Raw genomic sequence first — 15,618 nt, forward strand, 5'->3', positions numbered from 1 at the left:
AAAATGTAGTTATCTTAAAAATCTGGCATGGATCCGGCCCTCCAGGACCGACTTTGTTAGAACCCTGATCTACATCATTCAGTAACCGTAAATCAGGTATGATGTTTACGATTGACTGTGACATACATTATTAACATACGCAGTTGTTTATAATTATATCATTAACACAAGTTTAGATAATCAATACTATTTGTACTATGCCTGGCTAGAATCCACGTTTGTTTGAATGATTAATGCTGGTTTTCTTACACAGTAATAATAAGCTTAGGTCCCATATTGTCCCTACGATGTGTACAATTCTCACACTAGTTTCTCGTTACCTATTCTTTCCCAAGCACAACCTTGGAAATGTGAGAGAGTCTGATCACACTTTGTACTCTGGCCTGGATATGTGAGACAGTGAACTCATTCCTTTCCTCCCACTACCACCATCTATAAAAGCTGTGGGTTTTAGCAGATCGGAAGCCAGGGAGCACAGTGGCAGATCAGTGAGTGTCCTGTCCATGAACTGGAAAACAATTACTAACACTTGAGCTTTGTTCTCTACAGCTAGGTTGAGAAAATGTGTGAGGGTTTGAACTCAAACTGTGAGTTAGTATGCAGAGGCTCGGTGAGACCCATGTCTGCTTGTGCCTCCGTTTTCGTGCCCCTGTTGCCTGCTTGTGCCTCTGTGTGCCCCTGTTGCCTGCTTGTGCCTCTGTGTGCCCCTGTTGCCTGCTTGTGCCTCCGTGTCCCCCTGTTGCCTGCTTGTGCTGTGTGGGTGTGTGTGGAGGGCTCTGTGTGGCTGTGTGTGTAGGAAGCTTTGTGTGGCTGTGTGTGTGGGGGGCTCTGTGTAGCTGTGTGTGTGGGGGGCTCTGTGTGTGTGGGGGGCTCTAAGTGGCTGTGTGTGAGGGGCTCTGTGTGGGGGTGTGTGTGGGGGGGCTCTGTGTGTGTTTGTGTGTCATTTGCGATAGATAAAGCTAGTGGCATTGTAAATGACAATGCCATTTATTTATGTTAAAAAAAACATAAATAAAAATAATGTCAAGAGCAATGCCAATAGCTCTAACTTTAACAAAGGCAAAACCATTGCATTGTAAATGCTTGTTTGTTCCTTGCATCGTTCTTCTGTCTCTGTACTTGGCAGGCCGTGCCCTCCACTCATCAGTTACGATATGGTATTCCCATACAATATTATTTATGAGCTTTTGTCTACAGATCTGCAAAACAAGAGGCCCATAAAAATGAGCGCTGAATTAATTGAGACCCAGCCGAGAAGCCCTTTGGGTGTCGTTAGCAACCTCCACTTTAGCTGCTGGAGGGAGGGTTCAAAAGGCCAATGGATCACATCGAGGCAATTGGTTAAGGGTGTTCCCCCTCATACAATTAGGGAGCAGGGAGAATGAGGAGAGGAAGAATTTTATCAATGGGGGTGGGGTTCAAGATTGTGTATACTTTTTTGTTTTACGTATTTATTAGACAAAGGAAGACCTTCGTGGTACCAGTGCTATTTAAGCAGCAAACCATTTTGTTCTTGTTTTACATTTGAGGAGTCGTTCTATGAGAGAAGGCACCTAAACCACCAAATTGACCGCTGTCTGGAGGCTAGAACCAGAGAAAGCTCTGCTGTATTGATATACCCAAAGTGAAGACCCGGGCTACACGATATCTGTCAGACAAAGAAGACAATAAAATAAAGTACTCTGTGGCCATTCACTTTATGTGTGCAATGATTATTTTTAAATAAATCCCCAAAAGACTGATTGGTACACAGAGGGATTCAGGCCGACGAAATTCCAATACCAATACAAGCAACTGGGGCGCAAATGGAGAAAAAGTTAAGACATCACAGAAAAAAACATCTTCAAATCAGCCCTAAGATACTACCACCTGCAGATACAAAAAACCAAGCACACAGCTCCTGCACATCGCATCAAGGACAGCACTAAAAGCAGCTAGGAAATCTTTGCCATCATCTAAGATTTCACTGCACTTCCTGCTGTCTCCAGCAACATCACCCCATCACAAGACCTATGCAACAAGCTCTTGGAATTCTCCTGTAACAAACCCCCTCCAAGTACAGTATCTTTGACCCTCAACAAGACTTTAGCACTGTTACAACTCAACTTTCCATCACGGCCAAAGAATGAAAACATGTCCTCCTGGCCCACCGCCACCACTGTTGAAATCTTAGCTACCATGAAGACTTTGCTACCATGAAGACCATCAACTTGAGAACCCCATCTGACCCTTGGCCCCATAATGCTATCACCAAAGGACTCCTACGAATAAGTGAAGCACTAACACCCATCCTCACAGCCTCGATCGATTCCGCCACATTCCCGGACACCAAGAAACATGTAACTGGCATGCCCCCTGCTCAAGATACTATCCGCTGACCCGCCCATGCTTTCCAACTACAGACCCATCTCACTCCTACCATATCCGACAATGGTCTTAGAGAAACTAATCAACTGACGCCTCACCGAACACCTCAGCAAGCAGCAGCTCCTCCTCAACACCATGCAGTCCGGATTCAGGCCCATCACAGACGACATCCACATGAACCTTGACATAAGAGACGTGGTAGCCCTCATTCTCCCTGGCGTCTCTGCAGTATTTGACATTGTCTTAGAACCCATTTTCATCACCTTTCATTTCATGCCTGCACAAGACTGGCATCCAAGGACCCACTCTCCACCGGATCTGCTTCTTTTTAACAAACCCCTCGGAAACCAGCAAACTCACCTGTGGAGTGCCCAAGGTTCATCGCTCAGCCCCACCCTCTACAACGCATGCAAAGTATACCGGCCATCATTCGTGCACATGACAACATCCTATCCTATTACGACACACAACTCATTATCTCCCTTTCAGATAAGACCCCCAACACAACAAATAATTTCACTGCCTGCATGACAGAAGTTGCTAACTAGATGAAAGTCAACTGTCTTATGCTCAACAGAGAAAAGACAGAAGTAGTGATCTTCAGCAAGAACACCTCACCATGGGACTCCAATTGATAGCTGGTCGAACTCTGACCGACACCCAGTATCCACCCCAGGAACTTTGGAATAATCATTGAAAGCAACCTGGACATGACCGCACAAGTCAATGCCATCACTGCATCCTGCTTCCACACCCTGAAGATCTCAAATCACTTCCAAGAAACACTAGAAAAACGGACACTCACATCTTCAGGGGTGTGGAATTTAATAAAATATCTACTTGTCCATGTGACAGGTTGCTTTATAAATCTACTTGTTCTGTAACAAAATCCACTTGTCCCTTTGGTGCCAGGTAGTACAGTGACAAATTATGGCAGCAATCTCATTATACAGGAGCTCTGATAATAGCATCTCCGATTAGGTCTGAGCTCATATCATAGTAGGGTTTGATTACTAGCAATTCAATTATTTTGCCACCTTTTTGCAGAGCTAGATACTGGGGCTAGAGATAGTGGTAAGGTATAGTTACCCATGGCTGGAATGCCTTTCTGAGTCTGTGCAAACCTACTAACTTACATGTTTTATGGGTTTTCATCAGCTCGTCTTTAATATTTTCCCATACAGAGAAAGGTTAAAAAGTTTCCTCCTGACAAGGGCAGAAGTAAAACTTCTTCCAGAGTTAGGGGACAAAAAATGATTGGTGAGAAAGTGAACTTGTTTCCGCTCGACAGATTTTCACAAGATCGAATCTACAAGTGCATATTTGCTCGTTGAAAAGTGCAGTTCACAAATATTTTCTAGGAGTATAATTTCCTGACCTACTTCTGTAAATTCTTGTGACTTCATGAAAGCCGTAAATCTGCATTAATGCAAGGACATACCATGGGTGCACTTTAGTGACTTTCATTAAGAATTAGCCCTCTATTTAGGTCTTAGTTAACCAAGATCTTTTCGTTTTATTGAAATTCTCTCGCTCTGTACCCAATTACTTCACTGTGAGGGACTACATTCTGTTCTTTCAGAAGGAGCATATCAACACCCTAAGTAGTTTTTGTTCAGTGCCAGGAACTACTGTGGCAATTTGTAGTTTTTGAGACCAACATTTTTTTTGCTTTTGACAATGTTTGGTATAATGATGATGGCCCGGCAGCTCCCACAAAATTAAAGTCTCACAAAAACCATGTCAAAACAGGGCACGCATTGACAAAACCAAAGGGCTGACCACTAATGTCATACCTATTGGCTTTGCCAATGCTTGTTTATTTCACGTTTCCTATAATTTTGTTGAAACTGGTTACACTGATTTTCCTTTATGAATATTTTTGGGAAATACTAGCATCAACATATTTTACTAAATGATGCTTCAAAGAAGTGGCACCTAAAATTTCACAGTAGTTAAGCAAAACGTTTTTTTTTCCTAGTTGTATTTTTTTATGAACATTTTATTTTGAAAGCAAAGTATTATCAATCTTGATTTCAAGCTTTTGCATACATTTGCAACTAATCAGAGAGCATCCTGGAATCATTATACGAAGCCTCATATTGTTAAACTTTGCAAACGTGTGTACACATTTTTATACTGAAACCTCTTGGTAGTGATTTTAAATGCTAATGAGCGTTCTTCCTTTGATGTTTTGTTTTGTATGGTTTTATGTATTAATAAGATCCGTGGAGTTTAAAGACTATGGTCTAAATAAACAGAGATCTCTCTCTCTCTCTCTTGGTAGTGCCATCTGACCTTCCATTTCCTTAGAGAGCTCAGCCTAATAATAAAGGCAATGAATTAATGAACCATAAATACAAGTTTGAACAACATTAACATATGGACACAAATATTACCTCCACTGCAGACAATTCCCTTTCCTGATCTATAGTTGTATAGGGTGTGTACTAAAGGGGGTTGGGCAACTTGTCCCAAGGACAAAATAAACATGAAAACCTGTTGCCCTTGACCCCAAACAACATGTCTTGAGATTCGGCTATAGGAATTCCACACCCCTGTATCTTAGTCACCATCAAGTTTGACTACGGAAACAGCCTCTATGCCTGGATCACCAAGCAACTCACTAGATGACAAAAAAAACATCCAGAACTCAGCAACTAGACTCATCCTCAACCTCACAAACAGAAATCACATCAAGCCATACCAAAGGAAGCACCACTGGCTCTCCATGCACAAAACCACTCATTCCAAATTCCTCACACACAAATTCAAGGCACTACACAACTTAGGCCCCACCTACCTGAACAGTCACATCTCCTTTCTCCATGCACCCAGACACCTCCGCTCCGTAGAACATAATTGAGACACAATGATTATGTGCATGAACTCATAGAATGTCTGATCATGGTGGTAATTTGAAGCTTGTGTATTTTGGAAATCAACAAAAAGGTAATAGTTCAAAATATTTTCTCCAATAGCAATTTATTGTTTTCACTCTCCAGTATACATGGGTTTCCGAAGTCTATTGTGTTTAAAGGAGCCATAGTATGACCTGACTAGAACTTCAAGTTAATGACAAAGAACAGTCATAAAGAAAGTTTGAATTCAAAGTCAGAATTCGTGCCACAGTGTGTTACACTTTAGTGCATTTAGGTGTGCAGCTACAGGCGGATGAGTGAGTTGATGCAGGTGTTTATGATAGTAGTATGCAAGTCTAATTTTCACAACACATCTTGAATTTACCTAACTAAATGTCTGCACTTTTATGCTAAGCACTCCACTGAGTGGCAAATACAAAGTATGTTGTAGCAAAAACAGTTTTCTCTGAGTTATTTTGCAATGCAAATGTTACACAGCAAAACGTAGAGTTTACACAAGACCAGTTGACTTTAGACTGTATGGCTCCCTCAAAGACGTTTGGTGTCTCTTTCCTCTTTTGAGGACCACAGGAATTGCAAGGATGTCTTAAATACAGTCATTAACCAGTATAAATCAAAAGAGAACCATACCTGTGCATAGAAATCTGTGGTTGGAGAAGATCTGGACCGCTCATGAATGTACAGCTGTTTCTCCACTTGTTCAAGACCTACATCAAGAATGTTGTCTGCTGAGTGATACCTGCCAGAGTTTCTTCTTTCCAAAGGTTTCCTCTGCTCTTTCCAAGATGCCTGATATTCTGCAAAAGTTCCCAATCGTTCAGGTTGCTCAGGATTTCTTGTCTTGTGAATAAGGTCTTGTTTATCACTGCATAATTCATTATTTGAGCTCTCATGAGTGTCAAGCACACTTTCAAATCCAAGCGAGGCTGCACGAGCCCTTTTGTCATGCCATAACTTCTCACCTTCATGTAAAGAAGCTTTCCTAGGAGGGATTTCGGGCTGTTCCTCAAGCTGACTAATCAGGGTAGTTTTTTGGGGTTGTTTGTTGTGTGTAGGCTTGCTGGTCTCCTCAAAGAACTTCCACCTATCAGCAAAGGAGCCTAGTGCTTCCTGAGATGGATTTAAACGATCTCGACTGTGACGAGGGTGGTGAACTACTGAGACACCTACTTCGTTCATTTTTTCTGGCTCTGAATAGGATTTCAATTTTTGTTCAGCTGTGAAACGTTTCCTGCCTCCAATACGCGACACCTGCTGAGAACCAATACCGGCTTGGTTTTGTCTCATTTGTGTAGCCATATCTTCAGGAGGGAAAACTGATACAGAGAAGCTGTGGCTCTGCCCTCTAAACTCCGAAGATGCTGGAAAATGATCTAAAGGCAAAGGCTCCAAATCTCTTCTTTTGAAAGAAGTTGCCTGGAGGACTCTTGCCTGAGCCTCCTTTAAGTGATCCTTATAACTGCCTGTGAATGTTTTGTCAGAAGGTGCATCAACACTTTGGGGCGATTCCAGCTTCCAATTTTCAGGATACTCTTCTGATTCACTTGACCCAGTCAGGGCTGCTGTACTTTTGCTCTTCTGAAGGCGGGCACGCCGCATTTGGATTTCATTTCGAAGGGTTGTTGCAAAACGGTCATTCCTGCGTGTTTGCTTGATCAGCAAAGAGTCAATAATTGTATCACCGTCACTAACAGTTTCTGGGCAGCTGTCAGATCGCGTTTTGCTTTCCTGAGACAAAGAATGTAACATTGGAGTTTTCTGTGGTGAGATCTTTCGTTCTTCAACACCCCAACCCAAGTCCGTTTGAGGAACTCCATGATCAGCAGGAGAGATTGAGTATGCTATTTCCTGCTGTGAACTGGGGTGGTTGGTATGACTTTCCTTCAACTTGCCCTCACAACTTTTCCTGTGATCCAACCTTTCAGCACAGCTGGGCATTTGAAAATGCTCTCCTGCAGCAGACATACCCGAGTATCCCTCTGCCCTGTTCAGGCTGTTCCTCCTGTTGGATTCGACAGAAGTATTTTCATGTTGCTGAGGTAGGGAGTATTTTGGTTTATCTACAAATGAAAGGGTGCCAGAATTATTGTGTAATACAGTGGTTTGGGGAGCATTTGTCCCAGTCTTCCAGCTTTCATTTTTTGATTGAGATGGCTGAGATGGACCCTGAGGTGTTTGTTTTGTGGTCACACCGTAATAGCGATTCTGTCCAGCATTCTCCGTCTTCTGTTCGGCAGCAATGTTAGCAGAGATGGAAGGGCTGGGTTTTCGAACTTGTGGATTGTAAAAGAAGAGATCAGTGGGCTGCTCTTTCACATTGGAGTACACGTTATTGTGCTGTAGTGGTTGATGTTTCGGTGAACCTGACAATCTGGCATTGTGGAAAAAAGTGCTTTCATCACTGTATTGGCGCTGGTGATGGTAATTGTAGGTAGGTTGCACAACCCTGACATCAGTACTCGACAATGAGGACTGCAGTCTGTTAGTGTTCAATGTGTTATTGTTGTACTTATCACCAGGGGTGGATGAACCATGGTCTGAGTTGACCTCATACCTAAAGGTAGAATTACTGTTTTTTCTCACATCTGTTGTCCCATGGTCATTTATTCTTCCAGGTTTTTGAGGATAATCAGCGGTTTCAGAGTTTAATTCACCCCTTGGCCTATTTATATGTGCAAAGTGCTGTGTGCTGGTCCCTTCTGCATATGAGGAGCTATTACTCTTCTCGTGAACTTTTGTAACAGCAAAGCTGTCACTCCGAATTGGAGGTGGTGGTGGTGGGGGGGAAGAAGGTTCCTTTTTCTTTTCAGGGACATACCAAACAGGTCCGAAGTTTGATCTCCCAGAATTTGAATTCCTGGATTCAGAATGGTCATCGCCTCGGGGGCTCCTGCTGGTCTCATACTGAATGGGAGGAGGCATGTGCCCTAATCTGTCTTGGGTACCACTACCCTCAATCAGAATTTGTCCTTCCTTGCTGCCTGCATACTTTGGGGGATCCCACAAGTTTTCTTTATAGAGCATGGTCTCTGTCAAAGCAGCATCAGGTTTGCACAGCATAGGGTCAGGGGTGCTGGAACTTGTAGAGAAGGATCCATAAGCAGAATCCCGCTTGCTTTGGTTGCCTAGATGATCAATACTGTTATTGGATTTAGCAGATGACAGTCTCCCATACTGGTAGCTTTGGGATGGGTGCTCTAAACTGTCCATACTCCCCTGAGAACTAAAATGGTCCGAGGTTCGTTGTAAGCTTGCTTGATCCCATGGGTTTGACAAGTCCTGATTGGAAGAGCTGTAGAAGAAACAAGAAACCGTTTTATAACACATAAATAAATAACACACACATTCAACGTACCCTTCTAGAACAACATCTTCATGAAAAGACTATCGTGCATTTTCTTTGAAGAGACAACAGGCCGATGTCAATGACGCTACAAGAATGACTAATCCAAGACTTTTCCCCATAGGAACTAGGGACTTCTTTATGTTTTATTGTTAGGGTTAAAAGGAATAAGAGATATAGTGCATACACATTTGTATTAAACACTAGAAAAGCTTCTAAAAGTCAATGCCCTCGAGGAAATATGATACAATACTCAAAGAATTGACCAACTGTGATTAAAAAAACTGAGCAAAATACTTTGTATGGCATTTTGACAACACTGTACAAACGCTTTAAGGTAAAAACAAAGTGCATCTCCAAATTAACATATTTATGTTGCCGAATGATCGGGCTGTATTATTTAGGGTTCCCACCATAGTGATAACAAAGGGCGATCAACAGCAAACATCTTACTGCTAGGAACTGACATTAAAGTGTTGAAGGACTCTGCGTTGTGGATACTATTATCAATTAAATGTTGGGTTAGGTATTTGTTAAATCCTCTTACTTCCCACCTATAGAGTACATCTGTGTGAGGTCTCTACCTCCCAGATGCATTTGGTTCAATTTGTTTGAATTCAAATTAAGAGAGGCAGCTCTGGCTTGCATGGCTAGGGAGGGGACGATAATCATGTTGCGGATGATTCGAATTTTTAAGAGCACAAACTGATACATGGGCAGATGCCCTGGTGCATGAGAGCTAGCGAGATGGCACTGAATCAATGGGAAAGAAAAGTCTTTAAACCCTTATGGAACTTTAGATCACTGGATTCTGAATAAATTGAAATCAGCATAGAATTCCAAAGCGTGGGCACCAAGTAAGGAAAAAGATCGGTCTCCGGATTTAGCGCGACAGAGCCAGGTCGCCTGAAGACCCCCAGATTGCCCAGGCGTTCGCCTCCTATTTTCGAGATGTTTATGCGGCCAGGAACTTGGGTGGCCTGGACGACATCGTGGCTTATCTGACCGAGATCCACACCCCAGTCTTAACTGATGACGACAATGAGACCCTCGAGGCAGACATAACGGCCACGGAAATAAGGGAGGCAATAGCCAGGCTCCGGCCGGGGAAGTTTCCGGGCCCGAACGGGCTCCCAGCGGAATTTTTTAAGAAAGGAGCAGACCTTTTAATACCCCACCTTCTGGGGCTATACGGAGACGCAACTCAAGACGGTGCTCTCCCGCCGGAACTGAGAATGGCCACGATCGTGCCTGTATATAAACGTGGCAGGCCGCCTGACGCCTGCGAGTTGTATAGACCGATCTCCCTCCTCAATGTGGAGGCTAAGCTCTAGGCTACAGTTCTGGCCCTCTGACTGAGTCAGGTGATCTCTGGATTGATACATCAGGACCAGGCGGGATTTCTACAGGATAGGACGACAAGGAAAAACCTCCGGCGGACCCTCATGGAGGTGAAGCAGAGGGAAGACCCACATATGTTCCTCTCCTTAGACGCTGAAAAAGCGTTTGACACGGTTCATTGGCCCTTTCTGGAGGCGACACTGATCAAGTTCCAGGTCGGCCCCAATTTTCGAAGATGGGTCGTCTTTTATATACGGATCCTAGGGCTCAGGTTAAAGTAAATGGAGTACTGTCTGATGATTTCCCTGATCAAAGGGGGACCCTCCAGGGATGCTTCCTGTTCCTGCTGCTATTCACCCTCACGGTCGAAATAGTGGCTTGTGCCGTCCGTCAAGCAGAAGAGGTGCACGGCTTCCGTATAACGCAGGCAGACCTACAGGAGGAGAAGATTTCGCTATACGCGGACGATATCCTCCTGTACGTGACACAGCCGGCGATTACGATCCCTGCGTTGTTCGAACTTTTAGACAGGTATGGCTCCTTTTCAGGCTACACGATAAACTGGCACAAATCGATTTTATATAGCCCGTGCCTGGAGGAAGAATGGCCCCCACTACCGGGAGCCTTACACGTCATCCTGTCAGGGTTTAAATACTTGGGGGTTTACCTGACAATCGACAAATGAGTCTCCTATCAAAATAATATACATAGGGTGATTAAAAACTTTGCAGAAGACGCCTTCCGGTGGAAGTCCCTCCCCCTTACGCTCTTGGGCCGAGCTGCAATGTTTAAAATTATTACATTGCCCTGCTTTCTGTATGCCCTCCACAGGGCTTGGTCGCCCCACTCACTGCTGCCGCTCCTGCCTGCCTTTGCCGCCTCCTGCCTGCAGATTCCTTCGCTCGCTGCCCGCTGCTCCTGGGAATTTCCCGCTGCTACTGGGAATATCCCGCTGCCCGCTGCTACTTGGAATTCAACGCCGCTGCCTCCCTGCGGCCCCGCCCCCCTGTGATTCCATTCGCCGCCCCGCTCCCGCCACCCAGCTGCTCCTCCCTCCCGGCTCCTTACTTATGACGCCCCCAGAGCGACCGCGCAGCGGACACGCGCAGCGGGAGCGCCGATTGAGCGCCGAAGGTGCGCCAAAGGTAAGCCCGTCTGCGCCCGTCCGCGTCTGGACCGCGCCCAGCGCCAGGACCCCTGGCCCTCCCCACCGAGGCAAGACGACCCGACTGACCTACGACGCCGCCACTCTCAACGCACTCAATGCCGGCCGGACCCACGCCTGCTGTCGAGCCACCCCGAGACGCACCCACGGACCCTTCACCTGCTGCACCTGCAAGTTCACCTGCCTCCGAACCTGCCCCGCACCCGCCAAGACAAACACCAGCAGCAACCACCTCAAGTGCATCCTGATCAACACCCGCTCCGTCCACAGACACGCCGTGGAACTCTGGAACCTCCTCGACGCTACATCACCGGACGTCGCCTTCCTCACGGAAACCTGGATGAACGCCTCCTCTGCACCCGACATCGCCATCGCCATCCCGGACGGGTACAAGATCATCAGGAGGGACCGCATCAACCAGACCGGAGGTGGCATCGCCATCGTCCACAGGAACACCATCCGCATCACGACCAACGCCAACGACTCCTTCGCCACAGCCGAACATCTCCACTTCCAGATTCACACCGACCCTAAGACGACCCTCAGAGGCACCCTCGTCTACAGACCCCCGGGACCACGCACACAATTCAGCGAAGACATCACAGACTTCATCAGCCCGCACGCCCTCCCCTCCACTGACTACATCCTCCTCGGGGACCTCAACTTCCACCTGGAGAACAACAAGGACCGCAATACCACCGCCCTGCTGGAAAACCTCGCCAACCTCGGACTCAAGCAACTGGTCCACACCCCCACCCACTACGCCGGCCACACGCTTGATCCCGTCTTCTCTTCCAGCAAGTACATCACCTTCAGCCACGCCACCGGACTCCACTGGACCGACCACAGCTGCGTCCACTTCAGCTGCAAAATATCCACGACCCACCACCACCCGCAACAGGTACCTCACAGGAATTGGAGCAAGATCATCGCAGACCAGCTCACCACCTCCCTCCGCCAGAGCCCACCCGCCAACACAACGGACCCCAACGAAGCAGCCCGCAACTTCACACAGTGGCTGACCGCCTGCGCCGACGACCTCGCGCCACTAAAGAACCCTCCCAGCAGACCCAGAAGCAAGAAGGCATCCTGGTTCACCGACGACCTCAAGGACTCCAAGAAGACCTGCCGCACCCTCGAGAAAGCCTGGCTCCTCGACCGGACCACCGACAACATGACCGCCCTCAAACACGCTACCCGCAAGCACCACCAGCTCATCCGCACCACCAAGAAGAAATCCCTGAAGGAACGACTGGACAACAACGCCCACGACAGCAAAGAGCTCTTCACTATCGTCAAGGAGTTCTCCAACCCCAGCACCGGCACCAACGACATCACTCCGTCACAAGACCTCTGCGACTCCCTCGCCTCGTTCTTCCACCGCAAGATCGCCGACATCCACAACAGCTTCGGCGCCCCACCCACGCACCCAACCGTCGAACCAACGCCCCCACCGCCACCCTTCGCACCTGGACCACGGTGACCACCGAAGACACAGCCCGCACGATGAACACCATCCACTCCGGATCACCGACCGACCCCTGCCCACACCACGTCTTCAACAAGGCCGACTCCACTATCGCACCCCAACTCCGGAACATCATCAACGCCTCCTTCAACACCGCCACCTTCCCGGAGAGCTGGAAGCACGCCGAGATCAGCGCCCTCCTGAAGAAACCTACAGCGGACCCCACCGATCTCAAAAGCTTCCGCCCCATCTCGCTCCTCCCTTTTCCTGCTAAAGTCATCGAGAAGATCGTCAACAGACAGCTGACCGCCTTCCTCGAGACGAACGGATCCCTCGACCCCTCGCAGTCCGGCTTCAGAGCCAACCACAGCACCAAGACCGCCCTCATCGCAGCCACCGACGACATCCGGACCCTGCTCGACAAGGGGGAAACAGTGGCCCTCATCCTCCTGGACCTCTCCGCTGCGTTCGACACAGTCTACCACCGCACCCTAGTCCAGCGCCTCAGCAACATCGGTAATCCAAGAGAAGGCACTGGAGTGGATCATCTCGTTCCTCACCGGAAGAACACAAAGAGTCCGCCTCCCCCCATTTCGCACCGAGGCCACCGAAGTCATCTGCGGCGTCCCGCAAGGATCTTCACTCAGCCCCACCCTCTTCAACATCTACATGAAACCTCTCGCAGCCATCGCACGCCAGCACAACATCAACATCATCTCTTACGCCGACGACACCCAGCTGATCCTCACCCTCACCAGAGACCCCGACACCGCCAGAACCTGCCTATACGAAGGGATGAAAGACGTCGCCGAGTGGATGAAGGACAGCCGCCTGAAACTGAACTCGGACAAGACGGAAGTCCTCATCCTGGGATCTTCGCCCTCCGCCTGGGACGACTCCTGGTGGCCCCCAGCCCTGGGCACCGCACCCAAGCCAACCGACCACGCACGCAACCTGGGCTTCATCCTGGACCCCTCCCTCTCGATGACCAGACAAGTCAACGCCGTCTCCTCATCGTGCTTCAACACCCTGCGTATGCTTCGCAAGATCTTCCGCTGGATCCCGACCGAGACCAGGAAGACTGTCACCCAGGCACTCGTCACCAGCCGACTGGACTACGGAAACGCCCTCTACGCCGGAACCACAGCCAAGCTACAGAAAAGACTCCAGCGCAACCAGAACGCCTCCGCCCGACTCATCCTGGATGTCCCCCGACGCAGCCACATCTCCAGCCACCTGAGGAACCTGCACTGGCTCCCCGTCGACAAGAGGATCACGTTCCGGCTCCTCACCCACGCACACAAGTCTCTCCACGACCTGGGCCCCAAGTACCTCAACGACCGCCTGACCTTCTACACGCCCACCCGCCAGCTACGGTCCACCAGCCTCGCCCTCGCAGCCATACCACGCATCCGAAGAGCCACCGCCGGAGGAAGATCCTTCTCTTACCTGGCTGCCAAGACTTGGAACTCCCTCCCCATCCACCTTCGGCTGACCCAGGACCATCTCGCCTTCAGGAAACAACTCAAGACCTGGCTGTTTGAGCAGTAGCATACCCCTCCCCCCAAGCGCCTTGAGACCCTCCCGGGTGAGTAGTGCGCTATACAAATGGCATGATTGATTGATTGATTGAATGAATATTTTCCCCTACCTCGACAGACATTCCAGTCAATAAAAGCGGAGCTGCGCGCTCTCCTATTGTTAGGGAAACAACCTAGAATAGCCCTAGCTACGGTCCAACGAAATCAGTATAATGGGGGGTTCTCCCTGCCGGACGTGGAGGCATACTATTGGGCCGAACATTTCGCACCGATAAATTGATGGTTCCATATACCTGCGGATCACCCGACCTATAGGCTGGAGAGGGTCACTATGGCACACCGCACTAGTCTGCACTATTTATACGGGGGAGTTGGGAAGCGACGGCTACTACCGGCCACACAAATAACCATAGACATATGGGACAGGGCGACGAGGATGATGGGGTGGACACACAAACCGACCAAGCAGACACCGATATGGACTTGCACGTGGCTGAGAGAATTGCATAAGCTTGCTGGCTTTGGTGGGTGGGATACCATAGGGACTTCAACGTTGGGGGACTTAGTGGCAAGAGGAGAGCTTAAGACATATGAGTCCCTAAGGGCGGAAAATGGGTTGACCCCAGTGCAGTTCTTCAAATATGCACAGTTACGCCATGCCTAGAAGGCTGAGGCGACACTCGCCTCCCCGTTACCGGAATATGTCCTGTTGGAGGGTCGCCTGCTACAGAAACATGTTCCCAATAAACTGGTATCCCTAACATATAAAACGCTGAACAATAATGCACCCAACGGGTTGGGGAAACTGAAGGCGGTCTGGGAGCGGGATGTGGGCGGCATGGACAGGGAAGCGGCCCTGATGCATCATAGGGAGGTTGCGATCAAAACCCGACTACTTCTTATCCAATATAAAATACTGCATAGGGTCTATTATGACAGGGCCAGAATGCACAGCATGGGCAGAGCTAGTGATCCCTGCTGTTTGAGATGCGGACACCCACAGGGAACCTTCTTCCACACTTTATGGGACTGCCCCACCATAAACACTTACTGGACACATATCCTGGGTGAGCTGAGTAACATTTTGGAGGTGACGCTTCCACTGGACCCTATGTTTGTGTTACTGGGAATAACTACTGATGTGGATCTGAGTCGCCCACACCTGATCTTTGCCCTGCTGGCTTTAGTGGTGGCGAAGAGAGATTTGGCACGAGAGTGGGGAGCACCGTGACCCCCTAAGGTGGGAGACTGGAGGAGGGGAATGGACATGTACATGGCGGCTGAGAGAGTGACCTACAAAGCTAGGGTCTGTCCTCGAAAGTTTCACACGGTCTGGGGGAAATGGAGGGAGTACCATGGATTTGATGTGGGACTGGGGAATAACTGACATGCTCCTAAGCACGCTGGTTGGGATGTTGCCCCTTGATCATGGCCTGTTGGTCAAGATTCTGGGACTTGCGGTGCCCCCCTGGAAGACGAAAACATGTGGCGACCTGGTGCTCAGTGGGCCG

The 15,618-nt window shown here is 48.4% G+C and overlaps 1 protein-coding gene across 4 annotated transcripts in view; it reads right to left on the reverse strand.

Annotated features, from left to right (window-relative positions):
- The window catches only part of SHROOM2 (shroom family member 2), a 904,672-nt gene that overhangs the window by 313,110 nt on the left and 575,944 nt on the right, over positions 1 to 15,618 (reverse strand). For all 4 annotated transcript variants that reach the window (XM_078657588.1, XM_078657592.1, XM_078657589.1 and 1 more), the window contains one exon: positions 5,880 to 8,541. In XM_078657588.1, the coding sequence (XP_078513714.1) occupies positions 5,880 to 8,541 (2,662 nt within the window). The remainder of the gene's footprint in view (positions 1 to 5,879; positions 8,542 to 15,618) is intronic.

This window comes from Lissotriton helveticus, chromosome 8, assembly GCF_964261635.1.
Source record: "Lissotriton helveticus chromosome 8, aLisHel1.1, whole genome shotgun sequence".
Lineage (NCBI taxonomy): Eukaryota > Metazoa > Chordata > Amphibia > Caudata > Salamandridae > Lissotriton > Lissotriton helveticus.